At 40.4% G+C, this 21,876-nt stretch overlaps 2 protein-coding genes across 10 annotated transcripts in view; one reads left to right on the top strand and one right to left on the bottom strand.

The window, feature by feature from the left end:
• The window catches only part of WDR19 (WD repeat domain 19), a 78,653-nt gene extending 67,816 nt beyond the window's left edge, over positions 1-10,837 (top strand). Inside the window, exons 35-37 of one of the 4 annotated variants that reach the window (XM_059673203.1) lie at positions 169-245; positions 915-1,039; positions 10,156-10,837. In XM_059673203.1, the coding sequence (XP_059529186.1) occupies positions 169-245; positions 915-1,026 (189 nt within the window). In that variant the 3' untranslated portion in view covers positions 1,027-1,039; positions 10,156-10,837. Of the gene's footprint in view, positions 1-168; positions 246-914; positions 1,060-6,663; positions 6,786-6,882; positions 7,173-10,155 lie in introns of those variants that run through there. The other 3 variants (XM_059673185.1, XM_059673195.1, XM_059673209.1) reach the window with 3 other exon arrangements.
• The window catches only part of RFC1 (replication factor C subunit 1), an 82,575-nt gene continuing 69,877 nt past the window's right edge, over positions 9,179-21,876 (bottom strand). For 4 of the 6 annotated variants that reach the window (XM_059673222.1, XM_059673260.1, XM_059673252.1 and 1 more), the window contains 10 exons: positions 21,089-21,180; positions 20,515-20,652; positions 20,273-20,368; positions 19,842-19,940; positions 18,033-18,187; positions 17,788-17,905; positions 15,767-15,912; positions 12,325-12,538; positions 11,067-11,258; positions 9,179-9,814 (listed from right to left, as the gene is read on the bottom strand). In XM_059673222.1, coding sequence (XP_059529205.1) covers positions 9,731-9,814; positions 11,067-11,258; positions 12,325-12,538; positions 15,767-15,912; positions 17,788-17,905; positions 18,033-18,187; positions 19,842-19,940; positions 20,273-20,368; positions 20,515-20,652; positions 21,089-21,180 — 1,334 coding nt within the window. In that variant the 3' untranslated portion in view covers positions 9,179-9,730. Of the gene's footprint in view, positions 9,815-11,066; positions 11,259-12,324; positions 12,539-15,766; positions 15,913-17,787; positions 17,906-18,032; positions 18,188-19,841; positions 19,941-20,272; positions 20,369-20,514; positions 20,653-21,088; positions 21,181-21,876 lie in introns of those variants that run through there. The other 2 variants (XM_059673233.1, XR_009449757.1) reach the window with 2 other exon arrangements.

The following is a 21,876-nucleotide window of genomic DNA, read 5'->3' as shown; positions in this document are numbered from 1 at the left end:
CTTAGTCCTTTTGATGCCATCTCTTTCTAGTCAGTTTCCACCTGTGTGAATTATCAGTAATTTCCTAACTTAGAGTGCTAGCTTTAACTGCAATCCAATTATTATAATTGAATAATGGTGGAGCTTTAAAACTGAAGATGAATTTTACTCTTAAATGCACTGTTTTAGGGTCGACATATGCTGAGGGATGATTGGACAGTGTGTCCACATTGCGACTTCCCTGCTCTGTACTCAGAATTTAAGATGTAAGTGTGCATCGTTTCACTAGCTCTCGGGTTTGTCCAGAAATAGGCCTGTCATTCGGCCACTCTTGATCTGAAACCTCCTTATTTGTTCATTTTCCTAAAGATCTCTAAAGATTCAAATTGTCTTCTTAAAAGAACTACTGTGACCTTTGAAAACATTATCCTTAAAGGGGATCTTGCATGACACTGAATATTCTTTTTTTAAAAATATATTTTTATTGTTGATAGTATTACAGATATCTCCCATTCCCTCCCCCTTTCCCCTTCCTCCCAGCCCCTACCCCCCCCCCCCCCGGGACTTCACTGCCCTGTTGCTTGTATCTATGGGCTGTGCATATCCTATATAATAAAAGCCTAATGTGCAAATTGTCCCCTTGACCGGGAGTTTGGCCAGGAGTTTGACCAGGGGGCAGGGCTGGCTGGCCAACTGCCCACAGCCCCTCCCCCGGCCAGCCTGGCCCAATCGGCCCCAATCAGGGTGAGCTGGCCAGACCTCACCCATGCAAGAATTCGTGCACTGGGCCTCTCGTAAATATATAATTTCTCTAATTCTTAAATTGCATAATGAACATATACTAAGAGATGTGGATAGGAATAATCGTTTTTTCACAGAATAACCCAAAGGAAAAGAAATATATTTAATCTATTCTGCCTTTCATCTCCACACAGCATACTGAACACGGAAAGCACATGTCCCATGTGTTCAGAAAGATTGAACTTTGCTCAACTGGAGAAGCTCTCGGACTGCACCCAGTACCTGCAGACAGAGGTGGAGCCGTGAGTGGCATGTGCAGGTCAGTGCCAGGCACCTCCCCTTCCTGGGAAGCATCCACAGCTGTAGTTTGTATTACCATTGGCTCCTTTTCGTGACTCATGTCGTTTGTCAGATTTGAGCACAACAACAAAACCTCTGATTCGTTTTCTTAATGCTAACATGCAGGCTGTAGTCTCTACAATAACAAAGATTGTTGGGGCAAGCCGCCTCATGAATTCCAACTGGGCCATAAGGTATCACTAAGTGTTTGCCAGGAGGTTTTCAATTACCGATTCACTCTCTTTAGTAGTAATTGGTCTAGTCAGATTTTCTACTTTTTCATGCTTCGGTCTCAGTAGGTTGTTTCTAGAATTAATTTCTTCTAATTCTAATTTGTTGGTATGTAATTGTTCATAGTAGTCTCTTACGATCTTTTTTTTGCATTTCTGTGGTATCAGTTGTAGTCTCTCACTTCTGATTGAGTGATCTTTTTCTTGGTGAGTCTAGCTAAAGGTATTTTGTCTTGAAAAAAGCAGCTCTTGATTTCATTGATCTTTTTTAGTCTCATTATTTCTGCTCTGACCATTATTTCCTTCCACTGCCTTTCAGCATAGCTTTTTCTTCTTTCTCTAGTTCCTGGAGCTGTGAAGTTGGGTCGTTTGAGATTTTGTTTCTAACTGTAAGCATTTAGCACAGATCTTCCCTTTAGAACTGCTTTTTCTATATATCGTAAGTTCTGATATGTTGTAGTTCCTTTTTCATTTATCTCAAGGTATATTCTTATTTATCGTTTGGCTTTTTTTCTACTTTTGACCCAGTTTGTTCAGTGGCATGCTGTTGAGTCATATTTGTGAATTTTCCAATTGTACATCCAGCCACTCTGTCTTTTGATCAGAGAATTTAGTCCATTTAAAGTAATCATTAGGTATGGACTTACTGCTATTTTCCTAATTGTTTTCTGGCTGTTTTGTCAATGCTTTGCGCCTTTCTTCTTTTGCACTCTCCCTCTGTAATCTGATTTTTTGTAGTGGCAGCCTTAGAATTCTTTATCTTTCGTGTTTTCTACTATACGATTTTGCTTTGTGGATACCATGAGGTTTACATGAAACATCATATAAGTCTATTTAAAGTTAATGAGAACTTAAGTTCAAATGCATTCTAAAGCTCTACATTTTTACTCTCTCCATCCACCCACACACATTCTATTTTTTTTTTCTTTACAGTAAAACCTCGATATAATGAGGACTAATTTGGGCAAGGGGGTGTCCATTAGAGCCGAAAGTCTGTTGTATAATAAAGTTTTCCGAATGTGTTAAAAATTGGCAAATTAGTTACTTCACCTATTTTCACTTGTGTGGACACATTTGTGTAATAAAAATTAAGAATGTATGAAAAGTTTAATTTCACAAAAAAGTTTCCTACATGTATTACTACAACTTTAAATTTATACTAAATAGGTCTAATAAATGTGTGCCTACACCAGTCACTGTGTATAAATAAATGCACACGGTTTTTTTCTCAGTGTGAACACAATAGCGCATGTTGAACATCAGCTGGCTCACATTAAAAGTGCTGCAGAAAGTCACAATGGGACAACAGAACCGATTACTGCGCACAATGCGGTGTGATCATGCGCTAATCATTCGCTGAACATCATTTGCGAGCAGTGACTCTTGGATTTAAATGTAGACTGTAGTAGCAGATATGTAGTATTTATTTATGTAGGCAAAATTACTAGTGCTTTTTCCAACATATGGCCTATTCACTAAAATTTGTTAAAAATAACAGCGAATAACAAAAAGAAAAAAAATACCTGTTAATTTAATTATAAGCAACTCTTAGTTCAAAGCATTTCAAAATTAACAGGGTGTTAATTTTCACATATGACATACAGACCAGAAATTTTGTCCGTTAAGTCATCGGTTTACTGTATTTCCCATCACCATTTATCCCTCCTATACCCTCTTCCATCTCTACCCATTCCCTACACCCCTGCAATCCCCACACTGTTGTCCATGAGTTCTCTTTTATAATTTGCATCTTTTCATCTTGTGGTGTATCTTTTAAGACATCATTGTAAAGTATTTTTACTACTTTTATCTTTTAACCTTCATAGATTTATGTGATTAACCCACCATCATTACATTAGGTTATTCTGAATTTATGTATTTACCTTTACCAATGAAATTTACTCTCATAGTTTCCTTTATTAATTAGCTCCCTGTCGTTTCTACTTAAAGAAATCCTAACATTTCTTGTAAGGTTGGTCTAATGGTGGTGAACTTCTTTCTTTAGCTTTTCCTTGTCTGGAAAACTCTTTTCCTCTTCGATTCTGAAGGGCAGCATTTCCAGGTAGGTAATTCTTTGTTGGCAGTTTTTTCCCCTTTCAGCACTTTAAATATATCATGTCACTTTCCAGCCTGCAAAGTTTCTGCTGAAATATCTGCAAAGTCTTATGTGGAATTCCTTTTATTTAACAAGTTGCTTTCCTTTTGCTTTTAAGATCCTCTCCTTTTCTATAACTTTTGGCAGTTTAATTGTAACATGTCTTGGTGTGGGCCTCTTTCAGTTCCTCTTATTGGAACTCTTCCCGGATCTGGATGTCTCTGTTCCCTTCTCCAGGTTAGGGAAGCTTTTAGCCATTATTTCTTCAGAGAAGTTCTATGCCCCTTTCTCTCTCCCATCTCCTCTGGGTCCTCCTGTAATGCACATGTTGGTCTGCTTAGTGTTACCTTTTTTCTGTTGTTGCTTTGATTGGATGCGTTCTGCTGCCCTTAGTTTGCTGGTCCTTTCTTCTGCATCTAGTCTGCTACGGAGCCTGTCTATTGTATTTTTCAGGTCAGTTATTATATCTTTAGCTCTGATTTGTGTGGTACTTTCTTATATTTTCTGTCTCCTTGTTGAAATTCTCTTGGTTCATGCATTGTTCTCCTGACTTTGATGAGCATCTTTATGGCCATTAATTTGGAGTTTTTACCAGGTAAATTACTTATCTCCATTTTGTTAAGCTACTTTTCTGAGGTTTTATCTTGTTCTTTCATTTAACATATTCCTTGTTGGTGTCTGTTTTAGATAAAAAAAGCCACCTCTCCCAGTCATGGAGTGCTTTTGTGTGGGGAATGAACCTTATTCAACCTGCCCTAACCCTTGGTTATCTCTCAAACCTTTGTGATTGTCCAAGTAGCCTTCTTAGTTCTTGTGGCCCCAGTGGTTGAGGGAATGCCAAGATCTGTGTTCCAAATGGGAGGATCTCAGTCAGCACCTCGATTCAGGCTGAGTGAAAGCCCACAGCTATTAAGCAAATGGGCCTCCTTCTGGAAAGGTTAAGCATTTCTATCAGCTGCCTGTGTTGAGCCTCGGTGGCAGGTTAAAAACACTCCCTGGGACAGTCCTGGGGACCCATGAAAGTAAGCTCTACAATTAAAGGGTGTCCCTTGGAAAGCAGCAGCGAACACCAGAGCACTAAATTTGTACCCAAGGTCCTTTCTGGGAGACACCAGAGACGGTAGTCAGGGCAGAGGGAGAGTACGAAGATGACGCCTACAAGTCTCTGGGGAGTACTGTACTTGCCCCAGATATATGTTACACTCCAAGCCTGCTCTTGGGCTGTAGCTCTCAAGATAAGCAAATAGACCTCTTTCACAGAAAGACTGGATGCATTTCAGTCTGCTGCCTGTGCTGGCCACATGAGTTCATGCAATCCCATTTGGAACTATTCCTTAGTTGTAGGTCTTATGGATTCAGGGCCCATTGGCTTTCAAAGCTAGATGTTTTGGGGGTCTCTTAGGTGGGAGTCTTAAAATGCAGGGTGCCAGCTGCGGAGTCCAAACCGTTCCTTCCTCAGGAAGAAGCTGGAAGTTGTGTGGTTTATAGCAAGATTCTGTCTGTCTCTCATTTCAATGTGGGTTTTCTCATTCACTTGCTGTGTAAGTGTCACTTGGCTAGATCCTGGATTTCACTCAGAGGGAACTATTCAGTATGTCACTGTAGATTTGCCGTAGGAGAAAGTAGTTCAGAAGCCCCCTGTGTTGCCATCTGTGGGTCAGGAGTGGAAGCATGGTTTAGCTGGTCTTCTGTTCAAGGCCTCACAAGGCTACTGTTGGTTAGAGCTGTAATCTCACCTGAGGTTCAGTCTTCATCCAACCTGTTTGTTGGCAGAATTTTTTTTTTTTTTTCAAATTTATTTCAAAGAGGGAGAGGGAGATAGAAACATCAATGATGAGAGAGAATTATTGATCGGCTGCCTTCTGCAAGCTCCCCACCGAGAATCAAGTTGGGGCATGTGCCCTGATCAGGAATCGAACAGTGGTTGCTCTAGTTAGTTATAAACTGAAGATAAAATATAGTGTTACCTGTGGAAGGATTCATTTGCAACTCTGCCACTTCCCAAAGTAGAACACTGTTTTTAATCATCCTCTGTAGAGTCTTAGACTGTGGTATCACTGCTACTCACAGATATGCTCAGTGCATGATTATGCATGACCTTTTGCAAAAGTCACTATAAATATTTTATTATACAACTAGAGGGCCCAGTGCACAGATTTGTGCACTGGTGGGGCCCCTTGGCCTGGCCTGCAGGGATCGGGTCAAAACCGGCTCTCCAACATACCCTGAGGGGTCCCAGATTGCAAGAGGACGTAGGCCAGGCCAAGGGATTCCACCAGTGCACATCGGGGCGGGGGAGGGACCACGGGAGGGCATGTCCGGCCCATCTCGCCCAGTCCCAATTGGCCGGACCCCAGCAGCAAGCTAATCTACAGGTCAGAGCATCTGCCCCCTGGTGGTCAGTGTGCCTCAGAAGCGAATCGTCAGAGACTTAGCATATTAGGCTTTTATTGTATAGGATGAGTACTGGTTGAAGCTATTGTTCACTGACTCCTTTTAGACAAGGAATTCTTAACAACCATTTCATTTCAGAAGTTTTTTCTCATTCTTCCCAGTAAGATGGTCCATTATCATCCTCACTTTATAACAGAGGTTCAACAGCTTGTCCACACCGTTTTGTTTTGTTTTGGGGTTTGGAGTTTTGGGGGTTTATTTTTCTTTGGGGGGAGGGTGGGGGGATCTTCCTATATTTTAATCTTTTATTTTTTAATTTAAATTCTTTATTGTTGAAAGTATTACATATGTCTCCTTTTTTTCGCCACTGACCTCTCCCCAGCCGCCTCCCTACTGTGTCCTTCGGTTATGCTTATATGCATGCATACAAGTCCTTTGGTTGATCTCTTACCCCCCCCCCCCCCAAGCTCAACAGTTGTTCCATGCTTGTGGATCTATTTTAATCATTTTAAGTTGTCCATTATATTCCACAAATGAGATCATGTGATATTTATCTTTCTCAAACTGGCTTATTTCACTTAACATGATGCTCTCCAGGTCCATCCATGCTGTTGCAAATGATAGTGTTCTTGTTTTTACAGCAGCATAGTATTCCATTGTGTAGATGTGCCACAATTTTTTAATCCGCTCATCTGCTGATGGGTACTTAGGCTGTTTCCAAATCTTAGCTATAATAAATTGTGCTGCTATGAACATAGGGGTGCATATATCCTTTCTGATTGGTGTTTCTGCTTTCTTGGGATATATTCCTAGAAGTGGGATTACTGGGTCAAATGGGAGTTCCATTTTTAGTTTTTTGAGGAAACTCCATACTGTTCTCCACAGTGGCTGCACCAGACTGCATTCCCACCAGCAGTGCACGAGGGTTCCTCACACCTTTTTAGTCAGTTGCAAGGCCACAACTGAAACACACTGCTGATGACAGACTGAAGATTTCTAACGTGGGAATGTAGAGATCCTGCTCCACGTTCCATAAACAAGCAAGAAAACTTCAGTGTGCATGGCTTTATCACTAAATGCCAGTTTCCTGAAACCCTGCTAAAGGCACGTGGCTGGGAAGACAGCATTTTCCTAGGAGGCTGTGTTTATGCCCTCGATGGACCTTCCCGGGCACAGAAGACAAAAACCAAGGTGACCTTTCCAGGTTGCCCCTTTCAACTTCTACAGAGTGACAAAACAGTAACATATAACACTGCTGTTTATTACACTTCGTATATTTCCTCTTCAAAGTCTTACAGATTATATGTTCTGCATTGTTAATAGTCACCTATGACATAATTGTAAATATTCAGCTTTTTTGAAGTATGTCCTTTAAAATAAAATTGCTAACTAGATATTTGTAATGTTTCTCTGGATTTGGAGACAAAAGAAGGCAGCTTGAAGTACATTGTGCAGCTCAGATATTAACACTGTTAAAAGTTTGAAATAAGAAGTTTACACAAATCAAGACTATTTAGCCCTGAAATAAAAACACCCAAAACCACTAAAATCAAATATTTGAGAGAATGAAACTAGAAGCTTATAGTCATTATATATATAGTCCTGAGTTGTTACACTGTGTACTATGGAATTCTTGTCACAAAAATTAAATCATTTGATTTCCCCTGAAGACAAAATTATTCAGCATCTTCCCCAAGGTGCTTAGAGCATTCCTTCCCCATATCACATACCACACTCTTCCTACAAGCTTCCTTGCCCTCCAAAGCCAATGTAACCACAGGCTAAGCAGCTAACAGAAATGAATAGTGTAGCCTAACTTTGAATGTGTCAGATGATGTCTTTGCAGTATGGCTACCAGCATTCTGAGCACTAGAGGTGCCTGCAAGCCTAGGGGACAAGCCAAGTATCCACATGCATGATGTCTCCAGCTCTATGACCTCTTCTTCCCCCCCTAAGTGCTACAACACAAGTCATTACCAATAAACCCACCCACTATGGGGGTAGTATAAGAGTATCGGAATAAGAGCCGCTGGAACTTGGGATCTGTGAGGTGAAGTACATTATATTCTGGGAGTTTCAGGCCTTAGACACTCATTCACGTGCATAATTGTCCTTCTCACTTAGGAAGACACTCCTTATTCATAAACTGCCAGATTTTAAAAGATGGAGGATATAGTAGTTTGTTATAGATAACAAAATGGCCAACATCCATCCAATGCATCTCCAAAAAAAGCAAGTACGCAGTTTTATGCTGCAAAGATAAAGTGTGGCCTCTACTGGCTCCAATAAGGATACAGACCCCTGAGATTCACATTCATACTGCTGTGGAACCCAGCTCCTACCTTGCATTTACCTCAGCCACACACCTCAGAGTCATGAGGGCTTCTGCCAGGAGTCTAACATCTTGTCATTCTCCTATTTTGAAAAGCACATTTATAATCTCTAATTCTAAAAGCAAAATTATTCATCTTACTACAAAAATTATGCCAATCATGGGTAGAGCATTTATAATTAAAGTCATGAGCAAGTAAAGGACACTGTTCGTTGTTCTGACTGCAAGGATATTAGTCCTTTGCTGGGGAGCATAGAGCACTTAGGCAGATATGACCTGCATATCCAAAAGCAGCAGAAATAGAAGAGCATGCGTAAGAAACTCAAGCTCAGCCACCTGGTTAGGGGAGGCAGTCATCAATCAAGGGAATTTTCACTGAAGCAGAAGTTTCAAGCCAGGCTTGAACAGAGAGGGGCGCGGTTCAATAGGCAATGTTTTGTTCCCATAATGAACTTAATCTCCACGGAAGACATTTTTCACATGGTAAATACACTTTCAATGTATGTCTAACCGTCCAAACAAGTCTCTCCATTCCTTAGAAACAGGAATCAGTCTCCTGATCCTGATTTTACATTCCTTTCCTCACATACCTCTTAGCATTTACTGACAAGATTAAAAGCAACTGGACACCTAAACTCCAGGCCAGTTCCACAGCCTCGGGGCCACTCAGCAAGGGCAGTGACAACCCAAAGTTCCAGTAGGGTTTGTGGGCTCCATCACTGAACAGAACCATCTCCCAGGGACAAAGTAAACCAAAGCCAGTGTTCACTTTGTCCCACGCCAGAGTAAGCCTGAGGCTTACTGATGGGTTGAGACTCAGGAAGGATAGGAATGACCAGCCATCATTTTGCAGCCACACCCTCTAGTATATTACTAAAAGGCCTCGCCATGAAATTCTAGTCACAGCATTCACAGCCGTAATGAAGTTGGAAATCAGAGTGCTAACTCCTCAATTGCCTAAGTTATGATTCACATAACGGGTTAGTAGTAAAATTAACTTCTTTTATCCAATCATTTGCAAATTAGTAAGGAAAGTCATATACCAACATAGTATTTTACTATACAAGATGACAGACTTAAGAATTTATACATGTACCATATGGGACATTTTTATTCCTAATTTACATTCTGCAAGATACTTGACAATGTACAAAAAGAATACCCAGTTCTAGGTGGTGACTATTTTGTATTATGATTTATTTACAAAATTTCACCACATAATAGTAACTATCTTTAAAAAAAGTTCAGGACATTAGAATAAATTGTTAAGCTTACAAAAGCTGCCTTAGTACCACTGTTCTCAGGCACATTATTGTTAAATACAATCTCATTCCAAAGCCCACATGTAGTTTCTAATTCTGATTATACTCAGTCATTTTGAAGCACAACCGAATTAGATGGACAGGGGACAGTGGAGGACCCACACGGTCCTATCACCCTCTATAAGAGGTGTACATCAGCCTGCCGGTTGCATCCTGCTAGCTGTACCACCATTTACTGATAATGGGACCACTCAGTCGCCCTATTATGGTTCCTTTGGAAAAAATAAGGCATCCTCTAGACCAGCTAGACTGGTCAACAGGGTGAGTAAAAAGTGACTGTCAGTAGTAAAAAACAGTTTCATTTCTTTGAACCTTTTCCTTTTCCTTTTCTGGACTCCTTATCTTTTTCTGATTTTGAAGGCTTTGAAGATTTTGTCTTTTTCTGTTGGGAGGGAAAGATGCAGAAAATAGTTAATAACTGTGTTATGAGGAAATGAAGTTCATCTCTATAAAAATCTTTACCTGCAACTTAATTAGTAAAGAAGAAAGGTTGTAAATATGTATGTATCTTTAACTACTGCTACCCCCAATGAGCTTAATTTCAATAAACTACTTGTAGCCTTTACAAGATAGCCATAAAACTAAAAAGCTATTTAAAATCTAGAACCAACATATGTTCCTCATGAATGCAGTTTCTTGGATTTAGAACATAGATATATTTAGGAAAGAGAAAATAAGTAAGACGTAATTTACAAACAGGGTAAAAAGCTACTTTTCTTTCAGTTTCAGATTCGAGAGTCTAAACATGCCCAGTTTGAGGAGAAGGGAGGAGACAACCTCTTATGTCTACACAAGACTAGACAGGAGGAGGAGCTCCACTGGTGACGGCCACTATTCCGACCGCTGCACATACAAAGCCAGAGAGGGCGAGAAGGATACGCACACGATACAGGACACAGACTACATTCCTTTGCTATAGCAAACAGCGGGCTGATACCAGAAATGATTCTAACCTATTCCAGCAAAAGACAAGGATGTTTGCTCTGAAAAACTTCTATAGGCAATTCAGTGGCTACAGCAAAACAGAAATAACAGACGGGAGAAATGGTTTCATTGAAAATGATTTTCTTGGTTGTGTGTGTGGGTTAAGCACAAACCAATGATCAAAAAAGTGAAAATCTTACTTTTTCTAACAGAGCATATGACCATCAATATGATGGCCTATATTTTGCTTTTTGGCTCTTCCACTATTATTAGAAGCTGTTTATAAAAGTGAAATCTAGCCCTGAGTGGGTGGCTCAGTTGGTTGAAGGGTCATCCCATACAGCAAAAAGGTTGTGGATTTGATTCCTGGCCAAGGCACATACCTAAGTTTCAGGTTCAATCCCCTGTCAGAGCGCATACAGGAGGCAACCAATCAATGTTTCTCTCACATCGATGTCTCTCTCTCTTTTCCCCCCGCCCCCCCAAAAAATATCAATAAACATATCCTCAGGTGAGGATGTTTTAAAAAGTGAAATCTATACCTTCTCCACCTTCAACTGTGATGAACAAAAAAACTTAGAAGTATTTTCAGAGCTTACTCTGCTACTTGCTAAACCGGCCCTGAATAATTTCTGAAGGTAAATTACGCAAGAAAAAATAAACTAGTTTGCGGGAGTATCAGAGCTTCTCTCTGTAGCTTGAAATACTACCTTGATCATAGCATCCGTTTCCACAGCGTCTTGCTCTTTCTCATCAGACTGAGAGTCTTCCTCCTGGAACTCCTCACTGTGCTCAGGATCCAGCGCTGGGCCGGTGCTGTGCCTGGGGGCCTTCACTGCCTGGAGCGAGTACGGAGTCAGGTGGGCTTCCCTATTGTAAGCTCTCGTAAAGGCTGCCTTCACCTAAAGAAAGGAAAAGGAGGGGACTTCTCAAATCTAAGTGCCAGATAATCCTTTTGAACTCTGTAGGCCTAACGGCTTTGAAAGACCCTGGAAGCCCCTTAAAATGATTTGCAAAATATTTATACACATGTGTGTGTATATTATATATATGCATTTTTCTATGGAGAAGGTCCATATTTTTCATATTCTTAATAGAGCCCATGACTCAAAAAGATAATCAGTATTTGGAAACTTTAAGGCAGACCCCAAAAATGACTTTTAAGTCATCATTTTTACCTAATTCAGTGCTCTCTGCAATTCTACAAGTGATAAAGTTAGTCAGTAATCAGTAAGTCAAAAAAGGCTCACAATAAGGTACAAGTTAAAGTTGGCCTTTATTTACAAAATACTTTTACTAATAGTGGCTAGTTCAATATACTAAATAACTTGAAAAGCCTTAACATTGAGCTTCTAATCATTGCAGAGTTAGTCCATGAATGCTAACTGTAGATGTCTCCTGTACCCACAACCATTGAGCCAGGTCGGAATTCCAGAGAAGCAAGCCACAGAGAACGTCTTCTAAAACATCACCAAACAAACAGGCACAAAGTGAGGTATTAGCTAGTACATATTCATGTTATGTCACTTTAGGTTTTTCATGCTCATTAGGTGAAGTAGGGGGTACATTACTACACAACAGATTATCCAACTGGAATACTGAATCCACCGAACAGGCAGACTAAGTGTAACACTCCTCAGCCAGTTAGCACTTCTTTTCCTCGGTTCCTTCGCCTGGCTCAGCTGCCCACCCTTCCTTATAAGGAATATATTTATATTTGTTCCTCAACTTTCACATCTTGCTTTTCCACTCAGCATAAAGCAAAGATAAACATACAAATTGTAAAGTTAAATCCAGAAGTCTTTTCTTAATATCATACTCACATAGTATATTTGGAAAGCACGGGCCATAGAAGCAAAAAGCACTGAAAAAGCTAAACCTTTTAAAGCACATAAAACACCTCTGAAGTATTCCCAATACAAACCCGGTAATTACAGTGATGGAGAGCCACTGGGTGACACAATTTACCTTGGGATCCAGCTTGGAGAAGGGACTAGGCTTGCCTCCCCAGCTGCTAATCTCCATGATATTCTCAAAGTCTTCTTTCATCAAATAATAGGCATCCATAAGGGCAACAACGTCCTGTACTCCTTCGACCCCTTGTGAGGTCAAGGGCTGTACAAGTGCATCCCTTATATGTGATAGATAATCCATATTTATAGTCCTTTTGCTGGAGTAAGTTCTTAAACCAAAACAAAAGAGACACAGCTGTAGTCAATAGCGAACTACCACCAATTCAAGTCACAGTGTGCGTATCAGATGGGAGTTCAACCCACTTTTAATAATGCACAATGGAATGCCTACTATTTCACAGTTGGTGTAGGGAAAGCCTGGTGCTACCCCAGCAGGGTCATGTATAGACACCAACACACTCCAAGGGAATTTTTTACTTACCTGCATCAGAGCATGCAAACCACAAATGGAGGTTCTGCTTCCACCCTACTCTTTAAGGCCCAGGCAACAACAGTGCTTCCATGTGCTCATACTTCTCCCAGCCAACGGTTACTTGTTCCCAGTTCCAAATGTGAAAAGCATCCCCTAAAAGTCAGTCAGCTTGCCTACCTGCAGTGCCACTACCACTTCCTAAGAAGGGTCTGAAAAACTTTCTGCTCTCTGGATTGTAACACACAAAATTACATATGAAAGCTTCCCTCGCATTTCCTAACACTGTTACTCTGAAATTTTTAATTCTAGAGCAGGGTTTTCACCAAATCTAATAAACTGCCAAGAATGTTCCTGCATTCTGGCCAGGGAAAGACAGAAAAGCAGTCTCTAACTTGCTGAGAACTAGAATGGTATCACAAAAAGGCTGTTTTCCTTTCTATTTAAACACTGTCGCTTAAAGACAGAAAATAGATGAACGAAACAATATTTCCAATGTCGCCAACCTAAATCTTCCAACCCAGCTGCCACCATCCTCAAACCAGTCAACTAAATATCTATATACCCTTCAAACAAGAGACCTCAAAAGCTGTTGACTCCAGGACCCACACTAAAATCAGAAAGGAAATGAAAATCCTTTTAAAAATTACCAGTGTCCTAAGCTGGTTTGGCTCAGTGGATAGAGCGTCAGCCTGAGGACTGAAGGGTCCCAGGTTCAATTCCAGCCAAGGGCACATGCCCAGGTTGTGAGCTCGATCCCCAGTCGGGGGTGTGCAAGAGGTAGCCGATCAATGATTCTCTCTTATCATTGATGTTTCTCTCTCTCCCTCTCCCTTCCTCTCTGAAATCAATAAAAATATATTTAAAAAAATAATAATAATAAAAGTTACCTATGGGTCATGCTCCTCCCTTCAGGCAACTGAATGTCTGAATCACAAGACCCCACACAGTTCCCCCATCAGAAATCTAGAACCTGGCCCACAACTGTTTTATTAACTAGGCAAAGAGTTCAAACTGCTCCCATTTTAATTCACCCGTTTCCTCTGAGTCTGTCTCCTATAATCCAGCACACTTGAAGACAAGTATGAGCCGTAAGCCCAGTGCCCAAGACAATCATCAAACCTTTTCCAAAATTAGTCTTGTAATTTGTTACATCACTGTTACCTTCTAGTAGGATCACATAACATTAAATCTAGTAAGTCTAAAAGCATCGTCTAAATCAGTGATGGCGAACCTTTTGAGCTCAGCGTGTCAGCATTTTGAAAAACCCTAACTTAACTCTGGTGCCGTGTCACATACAGAAATTTTTTTATATTTGCAACCATAGTAAGACAAAGACTTATATTTTCAATATTCATTTTATATATTTAAATGCCATTTAACAAAGAAAAATCAACCAAAAAAAAGAGTTCGCGTTGTCACCTCTGACACAAATGTCATAGATTCGCCATCACTGGTCTAAATCAAGGGTCCTATCCTCAAAAATCTATTACTTCCCTTGAAATTGTATTTGTGCATTAGTGCATTTGGGGGGGAATAAATACCAAGGCTTCGGCTTCTCAAAGGCATCTATGACCCAAAATAGATTAAGAGTAATAAAATCACACTTTTCCATTTTTAAAAAAGAGAAACCTAGGCTATAAAAGTTAAGCAGGAACATTTTAATTTACTTCACAAGTTGAGAGGCTCAATACAGATGTGCTTGATGATCATAGTGGCCTATATAGGATTCCTTAAGAAACACTTGCTCAGCAATTCTATGTGCTAGGGAGTGAGCCTCAGTTCCTACCCCCAGAAATGTTGTGTCGAACGGGAGAAGGGGGCAGACATCCAAAAGGACAGCCATGAAACACTGAAAGTCCAGTGCTCACAATCCACATGAGCACAGTACGGGCACCACAGGGGACACCCTAGGGCACTGGGGTCCTGATATTAACAAGCAGTGGACAGGGAGAAAGCTGAGAGGCCACAACTGGACCAGTGAGGACAGCAGGGGAAAGCAGCCGTTTCCAGCTCCACAGGCTGCCTGCATCCCTTGGCTCACGGTCCCTTTTCCGATCTTCAAAGTGGCAGTGAGCATTTTCAATCTCTCTCTGGCACTGCAACCCCCCCCCCTTTTTTTAAAGACCCTTGCAATTACACTGGGCTCACCCAAATAATCCAGGATAGTCTTCCCATCTGAAGATGGGAATGAATTTGTGTTTTAAGCCATTAAATTTTGGTCATATGTCATAGCAGCAACAGAAAACTAACACCATGATGGCAATAAAAGGCTCATGCTACAAGCTAAGAAGAGGGAATGGAGCAGGAAGTAGAACTCAGTTCAGCTTTAACCAAAAGCCAAGGGTGAACCAAATACTAATATCCTCTCCCCAGACCAGAAAGATAAATAAGACTGCTCAAGTAGTTTTTCATGGTTAAAAGTAAACCCCTAAAGTTCACTTAATATGTGTATGCATGCACATTTTCTAAGTTTTTAAACATTAACAAAATTGTACCAAGTAAGAATTTTGAACGTCCTTAAACTTCTCCAAACATACTGGTTCTCAATCATCTGAGTATTGACTTCCTGTAAAGGTAAACTGTATCTCCATCCCAAATGACCAGATCACTTTATTACTGGGATAGGTAAAAACTAGTTCATTTATCTATATGGTTCCCTTTTTCCAATTAAATTATTTTGAAGCAGAGATATTGTATATGACTACTAGTAATAGGCATTATAATCATAGCACTATCTCAGAGGAATACAGTTTTAAATGTATCTTAAAGTTATAATATTTCTACCACCTGGCTTTATTCTTCCAAAGTATCCTTTTAGTGATAAAATAAGTGTTACAATGATTATGGATAATAAAACTCAAGCTCGCGCGCGTGCGCACATACACACACTTATTCAGGAGTATTTATCTACTTGGCAATAAAATCAAAACTAAAATATAAATCTCTTGACTAAAGCTATCCTTACTAGATAAACGCTAAATACATTACACGGATAAAATACCAGAAATGGAGTTTTACCACTTACCTGAGACTCATGTGCAATGCCAGATCCTGCACAAGACGATCGTGTCTGCCCGTAGAGGAGTGCTTACCCAACCAGCTGGGGAAGGTGGGAAACTGAGTCATGTGCCCCCTCATTAACTCTCCGGGAAGAACACTGGCATAAATGGCCTGGGGAAAATCAAGTGCAGGCCACAATTTAAATTCAGTACAAAGTTGCTTCCTTAGCTTCCAAGCAGTCTTTGGAAATGAAGCATCAATGTCGCACATACCTAATTCCAGGGCAGTCAGGCCCTTTCCCTCTGTCTCCGATCTGTGGGTGTGGAAAACTTATTCCAGAGAAAACAACTGATTATGGTAAATGCCTTGTTCCAAAACACACATGGCCTAAGAGAGATCATCTTGCCAACTCAGCCTCCTCAACCAACTGATCTCATGACACCAGTTACCTTGTAGATGCCAATGTCAGAGAGGCCGATGCTTGCCTTTAACACAAGCACTGATAGCACAGGTGGACCAGAGCATGAAAACCTAACCGTTATGGAGTCAAACAAACTGAGAAAGTGAAAAGGGGCGTCCTTGAATATCTTCCATAGCCAGGGTTTCACTTGTTAAACGCTGGAATTATACATACATTTTGTATGCTGCTTTATTCTAATAATTAACTAATTTTTTCACATTAGTTCATCTTTACAAATAATTTCAAAGGCGGCATAATATTCTAGTCAAGAGATTTTATCATAATTCATCATTCTCCTGTTACTGAACATGGGAGAGTCTGTCCAATTTTTTGCTTTCGGAACTAATGCTTTCGGGAATATTTTTGTACATTAAGCTTTTTCTGTGTTTAAAATTATTTCTTTAAGATAAATTCTCAAAAGCACAAGTATTAGGTAAAAAAAAATGAACACTTTTAAAACATGAGAAAGAATTCTTTATATACAGAATGAGTCCTTGTTTTTTTGTTTTCAAACAATGTGTGGTAGGGTTCAGAGAAGAGTAGACGCTGGAAGTCCCTTGTTTATTACTGTATAAATAATAATAATACTGTATAAATATGCAAAACAAGTACCCTTAATTATGAATTTTGACCAAATTCTATTTTGAGTAAAAAATATCAACCAAAGTAAAGTACCAATACACAGCTGCCTCTTTAGCAAGAAGAAAATGAGAATCCACATATTAGAAAGTGGCTACTGACCTCCCCTGGCTGCAGTTCAGGAAAAAGCCACTAGTAACCATCTGTGAGAGCCAAGAATGGCAAAAGAAAGAAATGTTCTTAAGATAAAACAGAGCAAATGAAACTTTTTAAAAAATATTTGTATTGATTTCAGACAGGAAGGGAGAGGGAGAGAGACACAGAAACATCAATGATGAGAGAGACTCATTGATCAGCTGCCTCCTGCACGCGCCCTATTGGGGATCGAGCCCACAACCTGGGCATGTGCCCTTGAACTGAATCGAACCCGGGACCCTTCAGTCCACAGGCCGATGCTCTATCCACTGAGCCAAACCAGCCAGGGCGAGCAAATAAAACTTTTGACTCATATCTTAGTTATGACCAAAATCTAACATTCCTAATTTCCATATGTCCATTTACATAAAACCATTCTGAATCACTGAAAAATAAGGCCAGATTAAGAAATAGACAATTGCCCTGACTGGTTTGGCTCAGTGGATAGAGCATCGGCCTGCAGACCAAAGGGTCCCGGGTTCGATTCTGGTCAAGGGCATGTACCTTGGTTGCGGGCACATCCCCAGTGGGGAGTGTGCAGAAGGCAGCTGATTGATGTTCCTCTCTCATCGATGTTCCTAACTCTCTATCCCTCTCCCTTCCTCTCTGTAGAATATCAATAATATATATTTAAAAAAAAAGAAAAAAGAAATAGATAATAGTGACCACAGAGTTTTGGTCTCTACCAGATGGCATTTTTGCCATAAGAGCCATAATGTTTTTCTGGTATTTCAAATGACTACAGGAGCTGACAGCTGTTTTGTTCTCCTGAACTAAAGCAGAGCCTGCGTGCGCTTTAAGGAGAGCAGTACCTGGGTGGGCAGGAGATTCCAGTTTTGTTTACTCCGGATCTGCCGGTCCACGAGGTCACCATCACAGATGCTATCTGCTGCTCTGCTTAAAAGCACCAAGTGCTTTTTTATGTCCCCCCTGCAGGACAGAAACCAGTCTGGGTTACACCACTGTGTATACTCCACGCCCCTCCCGCTCGGCTGTCTGGCCTTCGCAGGGTTAGGGAGGGTACCAACTCTAACCCTCACTAGCTCTGAGCACTCACCCCGCAGCTACAGGCTTCACGTGTACGTAGTTCTCCTGGACAAAGAGGGGCGCTATTGAATAATCATGAAAAAAGAGATCGGATTTGTCCACAAGCGACATATGAGCAGTCTCCTCTCCAGCTGCAAACACCTTCCGGGCAACATCAAATGGGCCCTAAAAAGAAAGGGCCAACATCCAAATGCTGACAAGACAAAATGGTGGCAAAGATGTGGAGCAGCAGGAACTCTCATGCATGGCTTCACTTTGAAAGACAGTTGGGTGGTTTATTACAAAACTAAACATACTCTTAATCATACTATCCAGTAGTTGTACTCCTTGGTATTTACTCAAATGAATTAAAAAGTTCTATCACACAAAAACTTGCACATGAATGTTTAGAGCAGTTTTATTCATAACTGCCAAAACTTGGAAGTTGCTTTAGTAGGTGAATAAACAAACTGTGGTACATCCAGACAATGGAATATTATTTAGCACTAAAAAGAAATGAGCTATCAAGCCATGAAAAGACATGGAGGAACCTTAAATGCATACTACCGAGTAAAAAGCCAGTATGAAAAGGCTACACAGTATGATTCCAACTACGTAATATTTCCAAAAAGGTGAAACTATGGAGATAGTGAAAAGATTGGTGACTTCCAGGGGGACGGGAGGATGAATATACAGAACAGAGGATTTTCAGTATGCTACCATGGCAGATACACGTTATTAGACATTTGTCAAAACCCACAAAATGTACAACACTAAATGTGAAGTCTGGACTTTGGGTAATAAAGATGTGTCAGTGTAGGTTCATCAGTTAAACAAATGTACCACTCTGATGGGGGTGTTGACAGTGGAGGAGGGTGTAGTATTTGGGGACAGTAGGTATATGGAAAATCTCTGTACTTTCTGTTCAATTTGGATGTGAGCCTAAAATTGCTGTAATTTTTTTTATTAATATTTTTAAAGGGAGGGGGGAAAATACTGCTTAATCATTGCTCTAACTCAGGGGTCCTCAAACTTTTTAAACAGGGGGCCAGTTCACTGTCCCTCAGACCGTTGGAGGGCCGGACTATAGTTTAAAAAAAAACTATGAACAGCCGAAACCGGTTTGGCTCAGTGGATAGAGCGTCGGCCTGCGGACTGAGGGGTCCCAGGTTCGGTTCCGGTCAAGGGCATGTACCTGGGTTGCGGGCACATCCCCAGTGGGGGGTGTGCAGGAGGCGGCTGATCGATGTTTCTCTCCCATCGATGTTTCTCTCCCATCGATGTTTCTGACTCTCTATCTCTCTCCCTTCCTCTCTGTAAAAAATCAATAAAATATATTTTAAAAAAAATATATTATAAAAAACCCATGAACAAATTCCTATGCACACAGCGGCGGCAAAAACACCCGGCGGGCCGGATAAATGTTTTCGGCAGGCCGCATGTGGCCCGCGGGCCATAGTTTGAGGACCCCTGCTCTAACTAATAAATTCTAAGCAGTGACTAGGTGAAATAGAACACAGAGATCATCGATAAGACTTCTAATTTCAGGGAGGTTATTAAACCATTAAAAACAGTTCCAGACCCATTAAAAACACAAATGAAATCCATACATCAAGGACTGTGAAAAAGCCACTTTATAATTATGATGCATAATTATAATGTAAAACTTCCCGTTTTCAAAATCTACAATATACATTGCTAGTCCTTGAAAAGCATTTCATTTGAATTAGAAACACTTTTAACAGCTGTCTATATCTCTTATAAATATCCAGAGGTTCTATATGTGTGTCAAGGAACTAAGCCCAACCAGAATTAAGTAAGAAGTGGAAATTTACTTTACCAGTTTGATGTCCTTTTTGGCTCTCTGAGAGTCAGCCTTGGCCTGGTCATAGGTTAGTGCCTTGCTTCGTGCACACCACATGCTCAGGTTGTGTAAAACCTAAGAGAATTGCACATAAGATACTGTCAAGGTGGGAGAAAACTGCCACTCCTGCCCAGCCAGTGTGGCTCAGTGGTTGAGCATTGACCTATGAACTAGGAGGTCACGGTTCGATTCCTGGTCAGGGCACATGCCCGGGTTGCAGGCCCGATCCCCAGGAGGGGGTGTGCAGGAGGCAGCCAATCAATGATTCTTCATTAATGTTTCTATCTCTCCCTTCCCCCTTCCTCTCTAAAATCAATAAAAATATATTCCACTCCCTCTCCTCAAACAGCTTTAAGGCATTAATTCAAAAGAATTATCAATTCTCATGTAATATATATTTAATTTACCTGTCTGATATCTTGATTGGATCCCAAAATTATTTCATTCATAGCTGGAGGGGGAATCTTCAAACCCTCTTTAAATGCAATTGACATCATAGCGCCCTAAAATTGACAAAGGAGAATCTTCAATGATTTCTTTTTTAAACTTATATAATCAGATATTTTAAAAATATTTATCAGGTACTTTCAAAGTTGACCTTTAAATAAATAGGATAGTGTGATGGGGAAAAAAATTCCAAACATCATACCTTAATCTGTTCAACCCGAGGTCTTTGAAAACGAAGATCAAAACAATAATGGACCAAAGAGCGAATCTTAGGATGATTTCTATCATTGCACATACAAATAATGGGAATTTTTGTATGTTTTATCAGGCCAATTAGTTCCTAAAAGGCAAATTTGCAACACAAAAATAATTATTTTTAAAAAAACAAATACCACACAATATATGCATTTTCAGTTTTAAAAACCAACTCAGCAACAAGCTTTAATTGCCACAGATACCACATAACAATTAGTTCTTTATATTTTTTGTGAAAAAAACACACACTAAAATCCAAGAGTAAAGCCCAGCCAGCATGGCTCAGTGGTTGAGTGTGGACCTATGAACCAGGAGGTCAAGGTTCAATTTCCGGTCAGGGCACATGCCCGGGTTGTAGGCTAGATGCCCAGTGTGGAGCCTACAGCAGGCAGCCGATCAATGATTCTCTCTCATCACTGATGTTTCTATCTCTGTCTCTCTCCCTTCCTCTCTGAAGTCAATAAAAATATATTTGAAATAAATAAATAAATAAAAACCAAGAATACAATGCTTTCAATTACCTGAATTCCTCCCCTGTCCTCATTGCCTGCCATGCCGTCTACTTCATCCATGATGAGGGCGTGTTTCATGCTTACTGAAGGGGCTGCTCCACCTGGCCCACGTTGAGAAGCAGTGGGAAGGGTCAGGAACAAAGTAATAGTTGTTCAAACACTGCTGCTTTATAAGCAATTATATCGCACATTTGAAACTGATAACAACACATGGTACAAAATTCAAACAGAACCAGAGAATGCAGTGAGCAGAGATCCTCCCTCCCACCCTGGCCACCAAGGGCACCCAAATTCCCTCTCCAGGGCAAACAGTATGAACAGACTCTTTATATCCTTTCAGAGATATGCTGTACATGTTAAAAATGTATGCAGAAAAATATACACCTTGGTTTGATCATCCGATATGTTTTTGTGATCTGTTCTTACCTGTAGATATAGAACACCACACTTTTCAAGGCTGTTTAATAATGTTCCATTTTACACATCTATCATAATTTACTTATCTATTAATAAAATGTGAAGTTGCTTTCAATCTTTTGCTGTTATAAATCACACTAATGAAGATCCATGTGTATGTCATTTTGCATATATACCAATATTAACAGTGAACCGAAAAATTAGGATTTCTGGGTTAAAGGCAATGTGTAATTTAATTCTGAGAAATACTGCCAGATTGCTCTGCTAAGCAGTACCAATTTACACTACCTCCAGCAATGTCTAAGAGTGACATTTCCCAAGCAAGTTCTTTTTAACAATGACTTTTTACCATTGCAAGTACCAAGAAATCCAGTGACCTG

Source organism: Myotis daubentonii, chromosome 1 (assembly GCF_963259705.1).
Source record: "Myotis daubentonii chromosome 1, mMyoDau2.1, whole genome shotgun sequence".
Lineage (NCBI taxonomy): Eukaryota > Metazoa > Chordata > Mammalia > Chiroptera > Vespertilionidae > Myotis > Myotis daubentonii.
The sequence above is the reverse complement of the archived record's forward strand: the minus strand, read 5'-3'. Positions and strand labels throughout refer to the sequence as shown.